At 36.5% G+C, this 13,932-nt stretch overlaps 1 protein-coding gene across 5 annotated transcripts in view; it reads right to left on the reverse strand.

The window, feature by feature from the left end:
* Positions 1-782: 782 nt before the first annotated feature.
* The window catches only part of PER2 (period circadian clock 2), a 43,576-nt gene continuing 30,426 nt past the window's right edge, over positions 783-13,932 (reverse strand). For all 5 annotated transcript variants that reach the window (XM_010568255.1, XM_010568254.1, XM_010568252.1 and 2 more), the window contains 7 exons: positions 12,167-12,340; positions 11,651-11,911; positions 9,455-10,302; positions 6,907-7,093; positions 6,167-6,359; positions 4,363-4,513; positions 783-3,247 (listed from right to left, as the gene is read on the reverse strand). In XM_010568255.1, coding sequence (XP_010566557.1) covers positions 3,098-3,247; positions 4,363-4,513; positions 6,167-6,359; positions 6,907-7,093; positions 9,455-10,302; positions 11,651-11,911; positions 12,167-12,340 — 1,964 coding nt within the window. In that variant the 3' untranslated portion in view covers positions 783-3,097. The remainder of the gene's footprint in view (positions 3,248-4,362; positions 4,514-6,166; positions 6,360-6,906; positions 7,094-9,454; positions 10,303-11,650; positions 11,912-12,166; positions 12,341-13,932) is intronic.

Genomic DNA, 13,932 nt, shown 5'->3' on the forward strand with positions numbered 1-13,932 from the left:
ATTTTGCAGCTCACAGAAATATCTGGGTCCCTCATGACCAAACTATGGTTTGCACTAGCTTGTTCTGTTTTAAAACACCCACAAACCTCTCAAAACACAGTCCTGGAAAAAAAGACCTAATGAGGGTCTCATAACCTGAGTAACCTCCTAAACTGGAGGTGCGGTCCAAAGCAGCATCCTACACCCACTAAACTACATCACTGCTCAAAGTGATAAAATAGAAATCTTAAAGCCTCCCCACTTTCTCCACTCATCAGAGCATAAAACAAGAACATCAACAGGGAAGTACACTAGCTTGATGAGTTTCAGCAATCTTCAGAAGACATGACACTTCACATGACGACAGAAGACTAATAATCACTGTACAAAGCAAATTCAAGGAGCATAACTGGAATTCTTCACCTCTAAGCTACCAGTATAAAGCCACAAAGGGCTGCAGGAGAAAAGGTACCCATAGCTGACATTAAACAAAGCAAAAAGGACAATGTGTCTTCCGGTGGTTTTGAACAACAAACAGACAACCCAGCTGCATACACTCTTCCAGGCAATACATTTATACATGTTTTCAGAATGGCTAGTCAACATAAAGCTTCAGTCTTCCATTTGACCATAAACTGACAGGTCAGACAAGCTGGCAACAATTTTTCTTCAGGACAGTAAGCCACAACTAACTTCATAGCTTGCAAGTTTTTCAGTTTGAAATACCAGTTCACATACTATCAGTAATGCATATATTTTTGCTTCTTACATGGAGTAGAAGGCTCAAGGAACAAAAAGGCAACTAAAAATATATCTGTTTTATTTACCAGTTTTCTAAAAAGCAAAGTCATAAAAATTAGTCACAAGTGGCAAAACCAAAATATATTGCACAGTGTACAGAAAACATTGTTGACATGTTGACAAAGTGTCATCACAAATAAGTCATCTTACAACAGTTTGGAAAAATTACAGCTTCAGAATCTTATCTATAAATGGAGGCATGTAGATTTAAAGTTACAGGAAAATATTTTAATACCACCCTGTAAATGCAAACACTTTAAGGATGCAAGATTAAGTCCATAAGTAAGCACATCCACAAAATGCTCTAAATATACTTTTCTCTTCCTTTCACTAAGTTATGGTTACAAGATGGTCACTTGGGGGGGGGGGGGGGGTGGTAGATAAAAAAAAACCAACCCAAAACAAAACCAGAAAAAACAACATGCTAAAGCAAAGAAGTTCAAAGTGGTTCAGGAGTCCCTGAAAATAATTTGTATAATTATGATGCACTCCTTTTATATAAAGCTTTTATTTTTCCCAAACCCTGGTCCAATTAAAATTATTTCTGTTTACATGTAAAAATGGAATATTTTTAATATGTTGGTATAGCTGCACTGTTCCATTTATGATTAAAACATTTAATACATTTGACTTGAACACCAACATTTTAAAATCTCTCATTCAGTTTATATTTACATATATTTAAGTTTGACCTTGCTAAACTATTAAAGACAGGAATCAGATCTTGCTGGGTAGTGTTTCACACTACATTCAAGATACTTATTTTTTAAATGGTTATTCTACTTGTTTCACAAGTTCACACACTCTACTATCTGCAGAACCTGTCTCCAATGCAAATTTCCTCATGACACTGTCCAATTAATAACTAATTACTTTACACAAATTATTTCTTCCACTAAGCCAGTCACTTCTGTATGTTTTTGGTGGTGTCAGATCTAACTTCACATCCTCTTTATATGCAAAGAGAAATATTTTTATAGAATGAAAATAACCTTAAATTTCAGTGAATAGAAATGTTATCCTAATAAAAAAGAAAATGCTTTCCATGAAAAATATTTTAAGACAAACATATCAAAGTTAATTGAATTTCTCCATACGTTTTTCACCCCAAGACCTACAGCTGACATCTAGCAATACTGCAACTAAACGTCCTTTAACTAACCAACATATTAAAGTTGCTCTTTTGTGTTCTCTTCCCACATCCAACATGTATAAACAGCACAAGAACATAAAGTACACATATTCAAGTCAATACAATCTCAGAGGCATTGAAATTAAATCCTTGACAGCAAAGGATTCCAGCCACGCTAAGTTTTAGACTATGCAATTCAAATATAGTGAAAGTCAATGCTATTCTCAAAATCAATTATTTTTTATAAGATCTTCAAATGACAAGAAGTGTCTAATCTTTTCTTCCCACATACAAGTCTGATATTCGTTTAGCCACACAGGAAAAACTGATGGCCAACCTCCTGACAGAACAAATCAGAAAAAAAGGTTAAAGTTATACCAAGCTTTGTCTAACAGTCACTGGAGCATACACAGTCATCCTCTGTGGTCTTAGTTTTTTAAATCTTTAAGCATAAAGATTTCTTGTGTATAAATTCTCATAAATGATGCTTCAAGGTAATAAACAGTTCATAGTATTGCAGTGTCCATTTAAATAAAAGGCTACAAAGTTGTCAGCACTCATCTATACCTTCTTACACATTCACATAAGTATTTTAACTCAAGACCACCTAACAAAATCAGTTCAACATTTCTTAGAGAAAAAAGGTTCCTACATTTCGGAACTATAGGAAACAAAGAGGATAGGATCAACTGGTATGAGAAGGGCAAGTGTGAATTTATTTGCTTGAAGGTTATTTCTTCTACTATGCTGGACCACTTCAAATATTAAGAACAATGCTAAAGAGCCACTAAGCAAAATTGCTAGAACAATTTATAATGCTGAATCATTACCAAAAGGAGACTTGAAGAACTGTCTGTACGTAAGGGGATTTTCAGTACTCATTAATCCACTCTACAAAAAACAGTAGGCATCAATGAACATTTGTATAGTTTATAAATACTTGAGGCATGTAAGTGTAAAATAGGAGTCTTTCTTTTTTAAAGAAAAGCTACACCATCTTCAACAATGTCCTTACTGGGAAGAGATTGCCACCATTTAAAAAGAGATTCATTCACAAATGACTCTTCTAGAGCAAGAAAAACACATTTGTTTTTATGAACTGGATTCGTCTTGCTGGATACAAGATTAAAACCTTTATGGATCATCACTGTAGTTTTGAAGCAGCTGTGAAAACAGGCTCAAAGGCTATGTTTGTTCTTCATTGACTTGACTCAGGGAAACCAAGTTGTTTTCCCCACTGTCTTCAATCATTTCATTAAGGTCCATTTCATGGATTTCTTCATCATATGATGTATAAAAATTGCTTTGTATATTGTCCTCACAAAAAATACATTCCTAAAAAAATTATGGAATAATATTTTATCAATATTATAATAATTTAAAATTAATTAAAATATAGAAATAATATTATTATTTGTAAGTCAAATTAAAAAAAAGCTTTTCCAAACAACAGCCTATTAGCATGCAATCTCTGATTCCAAGGGAACCTTTACATCTGTGCTGCAACTACCAGATATATTCCACTCCCCAACTTTCCCCCACACAATCATTTTATAATGAGTAGTAAATCAATACAAGTACTTGAGAACTCTACTGGAAGCAGTTATGTCATAGATCATTTTTAATGCTGACATTTTACAAGCACTTCCAATCACCTTTTCTTCCATTTGGTTGCTAACCCTGCAGTAATATGTTCACGTCAGTTGCAATACTTAAGAGACTGAAGCAACTGTACACTAACACAAATTGGATGCTATAGTATTAATGTGCCAGTAATGTTAACATCAGGATTAGGATTCCACTGCAATTCTGTTACACTGACTTTTGAAATACTCATGTGCAAAGAGAGCCCCTGCATTTGATAACTTATGTGCAAAACAGCTACAAATGATGGAAAGCTTAGGGAAAAGAGAATGCAATCAGGCATTTGTGAGTGAATAAGTAAAATACACAGACAACAAATAAAACTGCAAGGATGCTTTGTTTTGGTTTGGTTTCTTTTTTGCTTTTCAAGCCATTAATCCACTTATAGAATCAAGGCAAGAGATGATCCTGCATGAGAAGTCTGATAGAAAAAAGGAACAGGGTGCTCCCATTATTTTTGTACTTTCTAGAAAGCAATGGGGATAAATTTCTGCACAAAAAACCAGAGATTTTTATGTAGTGAAGTTTCTGGCTCTGTTGATAAAGGATTTCAAACAGATACACAGAAATTTAAAAATAGGAAGGAAATTTCTTATACTGTGTTCACCACTAACTCTCCCATTGGAAAGAAGACTTATGGTAAATTAAATCAAGCCAGAAACAACTGCACGGACATTTGAATTAATTTTTTTCTCTGCATAATTGACCAAGCTTTCATAGCAACAGGAATGGAAGAGTCTAACATAGGCAGCTAATAATTTAAGCACTGTTATACATGCAAAAGTAACTCACTCATTTAAACTTACAGAATTAGCAACAGTTTTTGGCAGTCCACCTTGCTGGATCCATGGATGAACTTCAATAAGCTCTCTTTTTTGTTCTTCTGTAAACTTTGGCTGTAGTTTCTGCATTTGCTTTAATTTCTGCTTATCTTCTTTTAAAACTGTTTCCAAATCTCTAAAATAAAGTGTATGTAGAAATTGAGCTTCAACAGTTTCTGGGCTTTATGCCTATATAAGGTTACACAGTCAAATACTAACATTTTTGAAGACTGTTTTTGTCTGGAATGTTAAGCTTACACATCTTATATTGGAAGAAAATTAAGTGTGGTTATTTCAGCAGCTTTCTGCATTTACAGACAACTTTAATGCATCTCTGCTGGCTCACTGTCTTTTCAAGTCCCATCAGTGAAAACACTTTTCTTAGAGCTATTCAGGCAGCACCACTGGTGAAATCACCAAGAACGCCAGTTTTCCTCTGCTGCTGCTGCAGTAAGTTCCAACCTTCCCTTCACTGGGAGGAGAACCCAAACCAGACACTAGATGCACATATGAGATACTAAAGCAGAACTAGTAAGGTGTATTTAAGAAGGTCATCATGAATGGATTAAACTGCAGGACTGAGAGGGAGAGATTTAGAAAACACTGCTCTATTTCAGCAACCAAAGTTCCCTCTCCCCACAATGCCCCACCTTGATTCAGAAACTATAAAAAAAAATACACACCACACCAAACATTTACAAGCTGTATACCTCTGTAAAAGATGACAATAGAAAGCAAGTTCCAAGAAACCCAGTACTATATCTGTTCCTTACAGCACAACGAAGAACAGGTTGGCTTTACACTTCTCTTCTTGGGCATCACGCTCTGACAGCAAGCTTAACTCTTCTTAACACAAAATCCTGTTTTCTACTATGTTCTCCTTGGCAGGCTTTGCTACTCTTACAGTCTACTGGAATTCCCATCTATAGTTGTCAACACTTCAGGCTACAAAAACCTAAATGCCAAGGTATTTTTAAATCTAGGGAAAAATTCTAAAGTTCTTACAATGTATTCTATATTTTTCCCCCCATCATCCCTGTGCTTCTGTATTTTGAAAGGTTGTTTTCCCTCCCTTTCAAAAGGCTTGTCTTTACTGAAACTTCCCATTCCTTTCAAAATACCATTCACTGCTCCCAAGAAAAATAAGCAAGATTTTTTTTTTTAATCTGCAGACTTGTCACCCCCTCTCCCCCTCTATCTGCTCTTTGCCATTGAAGAAGGGAATTAATTTTTTTTTAATAAAGTTTTTTCTAACAGAAACCTTAGGATTTTTACCTTTTACTTCCTTGTCCTATTTGAATGGGAATTTAGGGAGAGGATCGAACATGTGGAACTTAACAACCCAGCGATAAAAACCACAAGGCAGAGAAAGCAGCGTGCCACTGAATGTGACATCTCAAGGACAACAGCCGGGGAGTACAGATTTTCCATGCTACAGACCACCATTAGATCTAAGCATACTTGCCAGGATCTATTAACCAGACTACGAGGATTTCTAGCTAAGCAGTTACAAATCACTAACTGTAAAAAAACTTCAAAAAATACACACAGCTAATTTCAACTCGGGTAATTGATACAGGTAAGCCTAATCAAGTAATTTTTACTTTTTGAGAACTTCTTGTATAGTACACAAAAGATAAAGGAAGCAAGAATACTTCTTGACACTGAGCTACACATTAAAACCAATTTACTTCTATTGAGGCAGAGATTCGTATGTATCTTTCCTTCTATATACCCTGCTCCTCCCAACATACATAAAGTTCATGAAGGACTATGACATTGGAATTACCGTGAAGGTATCTGGTAAGTCATCATAACAGTGTCATCTGTGTTTGCCATCAAAAGCCATATAGGATCCTGAAGGACATATTTAATGAAGTGCTCACTTTCTTCCATTTCTGCCTTCATTTTGGTTTTATGATGATTTTCTGAGGAATCAATACTCCCGAAGTATTTGCTGGTATGACTAGTTTCACTACTACCTTTAAAAAGAAATTTAAAGTTTCATTATAAATTGTCAAATACATAAAGTATCTGAATGCTTTTGAAAATAGAGAAGATTAAAGAGAACTGAAAGTATAAATAAACCACTATTTTATTTCATTTTTTAAGCAGAGGGAACTTCCACTCCTAAGTAACTGTATTATATTTTTAAAACTCAAATTCTCAAGCTAAGTCTCCATTAAATTTCAACAGAATTATTAGTTTAAAATTAAAACTTAAATTAAAAACTCTGAAATGAAATATGAAGGAATACAGTATTTTCTCTTCATTATTCTGTCATACCTACATATACCTTAATGGCTATTTTATGTACACTTTAAAAAGACTCTATACTGTAAATCAAGCACAACAGAAAAAATTTCATGTTATGTAATCATTATTAAAAAGAAAGCAAGAATAAACTATGTAATAAGAATTAAAGACAATAAAGATTTTTACATAAAGCAGTTGATGTTCAAGTGGTGTTTGCAATACCTTACACTCCAACTCTTCTAAAATGCTAAGAGTACTCACTGCCAGTGTTACCTGTTCTGCTGCCTGACATGCCACAGCCATTGGATCCAGACCCCAGAGACTCAGCAGCTGCAGATACACCACTCCCTGAAGAAGCTGAACCAGTGCCTGAACATGCATCTTCTTGAAGTAAAATATCAAGCAGGACACTGGACATGGAGAGTGCATCACTATTTTGAGCATCCATTGGAGATTCAAGCTAGTAATAAGGGGATGGAGAAAAAATAAAATGAAAAAAACCCAAAAGCAAACCCAAAACCCAAGGCTATTTAGTATTAATCCATTTCACTTTATATACGAATGTTTACACAGTTATTCAAAGACAGACAACCACCCATAACACACGGCAAGACCAACTGAGGAATAATGAAGTGGACTGATAGGCAGGCAAGTGGTCCTTCAGTGAGACTGAGATTTCAATTCAATTCCTCTTTAAAAAAAGATACAGTTTAGTGAGGAAGTAAGGAAGGCATTTGCTATTCAGTTTTGACAGCTCCTGTTGTCCTGGACAAGTCAGAATTTACCCAAGCCACCTAAGACACACTAGCAGCTGCTCCTAACTATAATCTACCTCAAAGAGATTTGGATCAACTGTCCCTCACTGCTACTACTCTCAATGCAAGTCAGTTTGAAGATTAAATATTAGAAGTTAAGGTTGAGAGAACTTAGCAAAATACATAATAATGGAAAGAACTAGCTTTATCCTTAACACATTCCTGAACAAATGCCCATATTGTCCTCATTTTCCAGTAAGTGACGAGGAAATTACAGAAAGTTACATTTTTCAGGTTTCTAAATAACAGGAACTAACAGTTCAAAGAAATTCAAAAGAATTTGCCAGGAAAATTGTTACTATTAAGTTTTGTTATCAAGCTCCTTTTAATCCAGCAGAGGCATTTCAGACCATGCTTACAGTTACAGACTGTCACAGAAGGCACTGTTATACCATAGCACAATTCGGAATTCCTTATAGACATAAGATTTCAGAGATGTTATATAGCGCACAGAATACGTTAGCCCAAATACAGCACTGGATGCATATATCCCTGAAAACTGCTCCATAAGTGGCATTTGCACAACTAGTGTGATAGAGATTTTTTCCAATGAAAACCAAATGTATTTGTTCTCAAGATCATGAGATAACAAGCATGTAATAACAGAATGTGACAAGTTTTTGCACTGTATCAATCAAGTCTGGGAGTTTCTCTATAAAAACATAGATGTAACAAAATCCATTTGTCTCTGTTCTCCCTCCATTTGTCCCCATTAAGGATCAATATCAAGAACTTTAGGTAAAATAAATCATCTGGAAACTAACCAGGGAGAAAAGTTTAACATGGAGATCTAAATGTTCCCCACAGTATAGGGAACAAGCATTTTCAGAAGTTTTTCCTTCCTCCGCCTCCTTTATGGCTTCTAATGTAGATACTTGCTTATGACTCACTGCACAAAGAAAGTAATCTAATCAGCTGCTAGCATCAACACTAACAATACTTTTTACTGATTACTTACAGTAGTTTAGATCTCAGATAGGCCTAAAAGTAAAAGCCACCCTTTCCAATGCCTGCTTTCCTTTTATCAGCAGTGAACCCACAAGTTCTATTTTATAACTGCACCATTAGATGCAGAGACCAGTTATAAACCACAGCACAAGAAAAGCACAAGGGATGAAGGAGCCAGTCTAAAAGGTTTAGGTTGCAACTCCATCCCATCAGTGACTTAACATTTACAAAGATACTCTATGGTGCCCTTAGAAAACGCTAATATTAGTCTACATATTTCTGTCATAAAACCTTTATGGACATATTACTCCATCTGAAGTTTCTGCAAGGTTATTTGTTAAACTGATTCATCAAATGTGAATGAGCCAAGAAATAAAAAAACCTGAAGTTAACCAAATAGCTCATCACAGTTTTAGTGCACCAAATAAAACAAAAATGAAGTTATGGTCTGCAAGCAATAATTCATTCTTCCTTTACTTTGGCTGCTTGTTTGTAAAAAAAGATGTGATTTTATTTTAAATCAGCTTCTTTCAGACCATTTATAGATTGTTTCTCCCTCCACACAAATTCACTAGCCCAAAACTTTTTGCTAAAAATAAAGTGCTCGTATTATTTTAAATCTATTTCAGTGCTTTTCAATGGGCTTATCCATATTCATACCTTTTTAAAAAAAGGGGGAACAAAACTGTTTCAGGATGTATTTCCAAGCTTCCTAGTGTAACTTTAGAAGAACAGCAGCAAGGTGGTTTTACTTTTTAAAGGTTAAGACTATTCTAATGATTGGATTTCATGTTTTATTCAGTCTGCTGAAGTATGAATTTACTAACTACAGCTGTGAGTCCATCTCCTGGCATTATATTCACCGATTACTGTATATCATTAAAAAATAGGTCCCACAAGTGAAAGGATTGAAAACAATGTAGCAGAGACAGGAAAATGGCAGGGGGGGAAGGATCCATTTCAGGCATTTCTACGTATTAACAACTTCATGTATGTTCAAGAATGTGAAAACTTTAATTAAAAAAAAAACCAAAACCAAAACCCATCAGCATACTTACTGGTAAGGATCCCTTTCCATTACAGCGATCGGTTGTCATGATTTTGCCTATGGCTCCTTCCTCACTTAAAGCTCCACGTAAACCCGCAGGAGCTCCACTTTCAGCAGTTTTTGTAGTTTCTTCTAACTGGAGAAGATTCAGAGGAGAACTGCACCTTGACTGGAATAGAGGTGGTGAAGCCTGGTCTTGAGGACCCACTGACTGTGGAGTGCAGGAACGGGATGGCTCATTTCGTGGCTCTGTGACAGGAACCTTTTCACTCTCTGCTGGTGGATTATAATGGAATGGCTGTGCTGGAAAAAACGCCTGTTGTGGGAAAGGGCTGGGTGTAGTGAATGGCGGCTGTGTTGGAAATACTGTCTGTGAAGAGAAAGTGGAATGGGCAGGGAAGTTGGGTTGGCTGTGGTACAGTGTTTGAGGTAAGTTATTGTTCATCTCTGGGTAGACATAGTTGGGGAGCACAAGAGCTACGACAGGTGTCATGAGGGGTGCAGAGAACTGGGATGGTTGCACAGGGCAAGTATTTCCAGAGTCTGGCAACTGATTAAATCCAGAGACTGAAGTCTCAGGAGCTGGTGGCACAGTCCCTGCTGCTGGAAAAACAGGAAGTGGATATGCAGGCATAACCGTGGGAAAAGACATTGCTGAATAGCTCGTTTGTGAAGTGTCTGATGGTGACCAAGCAGTAGTATTTAAACCTTGAAGAGGGAACCGATGAGGGAATTTAGTTCCAGAAGTTGTACTGTCCGAAGACTCCTGTGGTTTAATGCGCTTTGATTTCCTGTTCTTTCCACTTTTCTTCCAAGGCTGATCCATTCCAGAAGTGCCATTTCTTTGTGCACGGCCACCTAAAAAAAGAAAAGAAAAAATCAGGAAGGATCCTACTTGCAATCTGATGTATCCCTTTCACCTTGCCATCCCTAGAAGTTGCTCAAAACCGCAGTTCTGGACTTAGCCTACCCAAACTGAAGCATTTGGGAAGGAGTCAGTTCACTTTTACCTCTATCACAAGAGCTGAGCTAACTGGGCAATGAAAACCATGCTGACGCACCATGGAAGAAAAGACAGCAGCAGTGGATCAAATCAGGCTCAAATGTGTGTCAAGCAAACGGCACAACGTTACATAACAGTGGCTCACAGAGGGACAAACTTACAATTACTCCAGCTATTACAGCGAATGCAGTATGGGACATGACTGAAAGCATTTCTAGAGAGTTAAGGTCATGCAGGTCCATAATTGAAAAGGTGAGGGAGGGGAAAAAGCATGCTACCTTTACAACCTTATTTTAGGAGAAATCTGCACCAAGCAACTCTTTCCTACGTAAAGGCTGTCAGTTCATCTGATTACAGACATGAGGAAATCCATAAAATATCTTCTGGTACTAAAAGCTGCTCAAACTTTTAGTTTGTCTAAAGCTTATTTAGATAGGCTGAAATTCATCAAGTATAAAGAATTCAAGGAGACTAAAGGGCTCCAGAACAGGTTTCCTAAATCAAGGACCTGCATAACTATTTAAATAAAAAAATGCAAGATAAGAATTTGCAAAAAATACTTAGCAGTGTCTGACTTCTGTTCCAAGTCAGGACTGAAATGGGAACAAAGTCAGATCAGTATCAAGCACTTCTGAAAATGCCATCTGGAGTTCTAGTCCTAATAAACAGAACAATCTCACCATTACTGCTAGTCTGTGCCACTTCCATCCCACTGATCACATTATTAACTCAAAGGCAACCAATGATCAGATTGTTTCACTGATTATACAATAGTGGAGTGGGGGAAACTGGATGTAAAGCAAAGGGGCTGGAAACAAAACAAAATCAGAAACCTGAAAAAAAAAAAAAAGGAAAGACAGAAGAGAAGAAAAGCAAGGGAATGCAAGCATAGATACAGTAAAGCAAACATGCTTAAGTATGTCTTTTGTCCCTTGAAAGTAGATGCATGACAGTAATAGTATAGTGAACAGATAAAAATCAAAACATTAGTTACTAAAATGTCAGTTATTACATTAAAAGCTATATTCCACTCTCAATATTCAAGCAAGATTTAGCAGAAAGAATTTTTCTGTGGACATTAAAAATACTATGCAACTGTCGCTATTCACAGTGGCCCCACAATAGCTAAAAATGGAAACATCCTCTCAACAGGATTTACTTCATATATAAATACAAGCTGTATCATGAAAACTATTGCCATACCACGTTCACCAGGCCGTCCTTTTGGTTTATCTTGTAAGTAGTAATTGCAGTGGGACTGAAAAATATTAAATCTCTTGATTTCTTTAAACTTATTCAAAAAGCTCTGCTCCTCTTTTTGCGTATGCACTGCAAGGACTTCCTTTGTAAGTCCCAGTTTTTTAAACGGCTCCTTTTCTTGATTTACATGCGCAGAGCTAGATGAAGGGGCAAGAAGTTGGCCTTCTAAGAGTTCTGCTCCACTTGGACCATCTTCTATCATTTCTACAGAAATAGGAGGAGAAAAATAAGATGAAGTAAAAAAAGCCCTGTATATGCATTTTTAAACTATTACAATTCTGTAATAATTTTGCTGTAAGTTTAAGATACAAATTCTGTCCCTATTTATTCCATTTCCACAGGAACATTTTAGCTGTAAGAAAGTGTCAGTCACAAGCAGATACTAGCTGCTCACATGTCTGAAGTTTAAACTTGCTAGCAATCACCATTTTGAAGAAAATTTATTAGTAAAAATCATACCTAATTCAGGTTGTGGTTTTTTGTCTCCAACATGAACAATGGTGCTACTGTAGCTGCACTGACTAGTGAGAGAGACAACACTTTCAGGCTTGCCAGGTAAAGCCAAAGATGTTAAGTGAGCACCAACCACTGGGGGACCATTTGATTTACCAGATGCCTTCAACACAGCAGGATCTATTAAAAGAAATAAAGTTGTAGTTTACTGAACATTAACAAGAGCAAATGCAAGTTACACGTTTCTAGGGTTGCAAAACAGTGGAGGCTAAACTGTGCTTGTCAAGACACAAAATGAACATTTTAATTTATGTATTCCACCAAGAACATTTTAGGAATGGAATGACTTCTGAGCAACCACATCCAATCCTCTACTTTCACATACAGCCAAAGCAAATCTTCTCAATTAAGGACTTTTTGCTCTTTCCTGGTCTTCACTCTCCTTTCAAGGTACAATTTTGGAAGAAAGTTTCTAGCCTCTTCCAGCCTAAGCTCCCACCCAGCTCCCATATTGTTGTACACTAATCTCTGTCATTAGCTGGTTATCCTAAACAGCCTTGCTCTGAGCATCCACCTATTTAAATTCTCTCACCTGAAAGCTATACACAATAATCCAGCAGAGGTCATACCACTGCCTTGTAAAAACAGCATTAAAACATTCCTTCTCTAGTAGGAATACTTGCCATAACACATGTTTAATACCTAAAGTCTGCTTTTTTCCTGACTAGAGTATGCTGGTGGCTTCATTGTTCTCAGTCATCAGTGCACCAAAAAGCTAGCGAACCAAATCTTCACCTGTCAACTAAACCTGCATAGACTCTAAATGACAGCAGAAATTGTGTTCCTAATTGCATGATGCTAGTTCCACAATTTCTTCCTCTCTAGTTCTCAAGGCATTCCAATTTCTTCTACAGGACACTTTGTTCCTATGTATACTGATACCTTCTAATTTGATTCTAAAAGCTGCATTAAAACTTCTTTTTGAAGCTTATCAAAAGGAAATATAGACAAGATCATTCCCAAGACCAATTCTGGGGAAACTCTACTAGACACTTCCCCTTCAGCCTCATATAATGACAAGGTTGAATCAGCAAGTATCTCATTTATGTATAGTTCTTTACCAGTCTCACAATTCTTGTACTAGCCAAACAGTTACATTCTTCACTTTAGCTCCCCATCCAGACAGGGACCATATCAAACGCTATCCTTGAGTCCTAATAAATTAAGTTAATGTTTTTACCTACAGCAGACTTTAGATAACTATGCTCAGTAATCCCCATCTTTTGTTTTCATGGCTGGACATTCCTTTCAAATGGGTTCTTGTGCCTCACATGACATAGAGCAGTTTGATGCTGCATTTTACCCTCTCTTGTTCCCTTTTTTTTTTTTTTTTTACATCCACAAAGTAGTAACAGAAGTGTAATATGTGTATTTTTGTTGCAATTAATTAGCTGCCAGGTTCTTCAGCTGGTTGTTCCTACAAGTCCCAACTGCGAAACAAATTTTTTACATTTGATAATGATTCAAGTCCTAAAACTCAAGATCTCGCTGTATTTTGTACAGTATAAGCAAGCTTATTGCATCTACAATCCAGATATTCAATCAACTACTCAGTATTCTGATTGTAGGGAAGATTTTGATGATAAAAGTTAGATCACCAAACATCTAGCACTGACAAAATGGCTATGAGGTCACGCCCAAGCTATACTTGTCATTACTCTACAAAGAGGTAACATCCAAGCAGCTGCTAGCAAAAATCAATCAAGAAAAAG

This window comes from Haliaeetus leucocephalus, unplaced genomic scaffold (genome assembly GCF_000737465.1).
Source record: "Haliaeetus leucocephalus isolate CR32 unplaced genomic scaffold, Haliaeetus_leucocephalus-4.0 Scaffold240, whole genome shotgun sequence".
In the NCBI taxonomy this organism is placed as follows: domain Eukaryota; kingdom Metazoa; phylum Chordata; class Aves; order Accipitriformes; family Accipitridae; genus Haliaeetus; species Haliaeetus leucocephalus.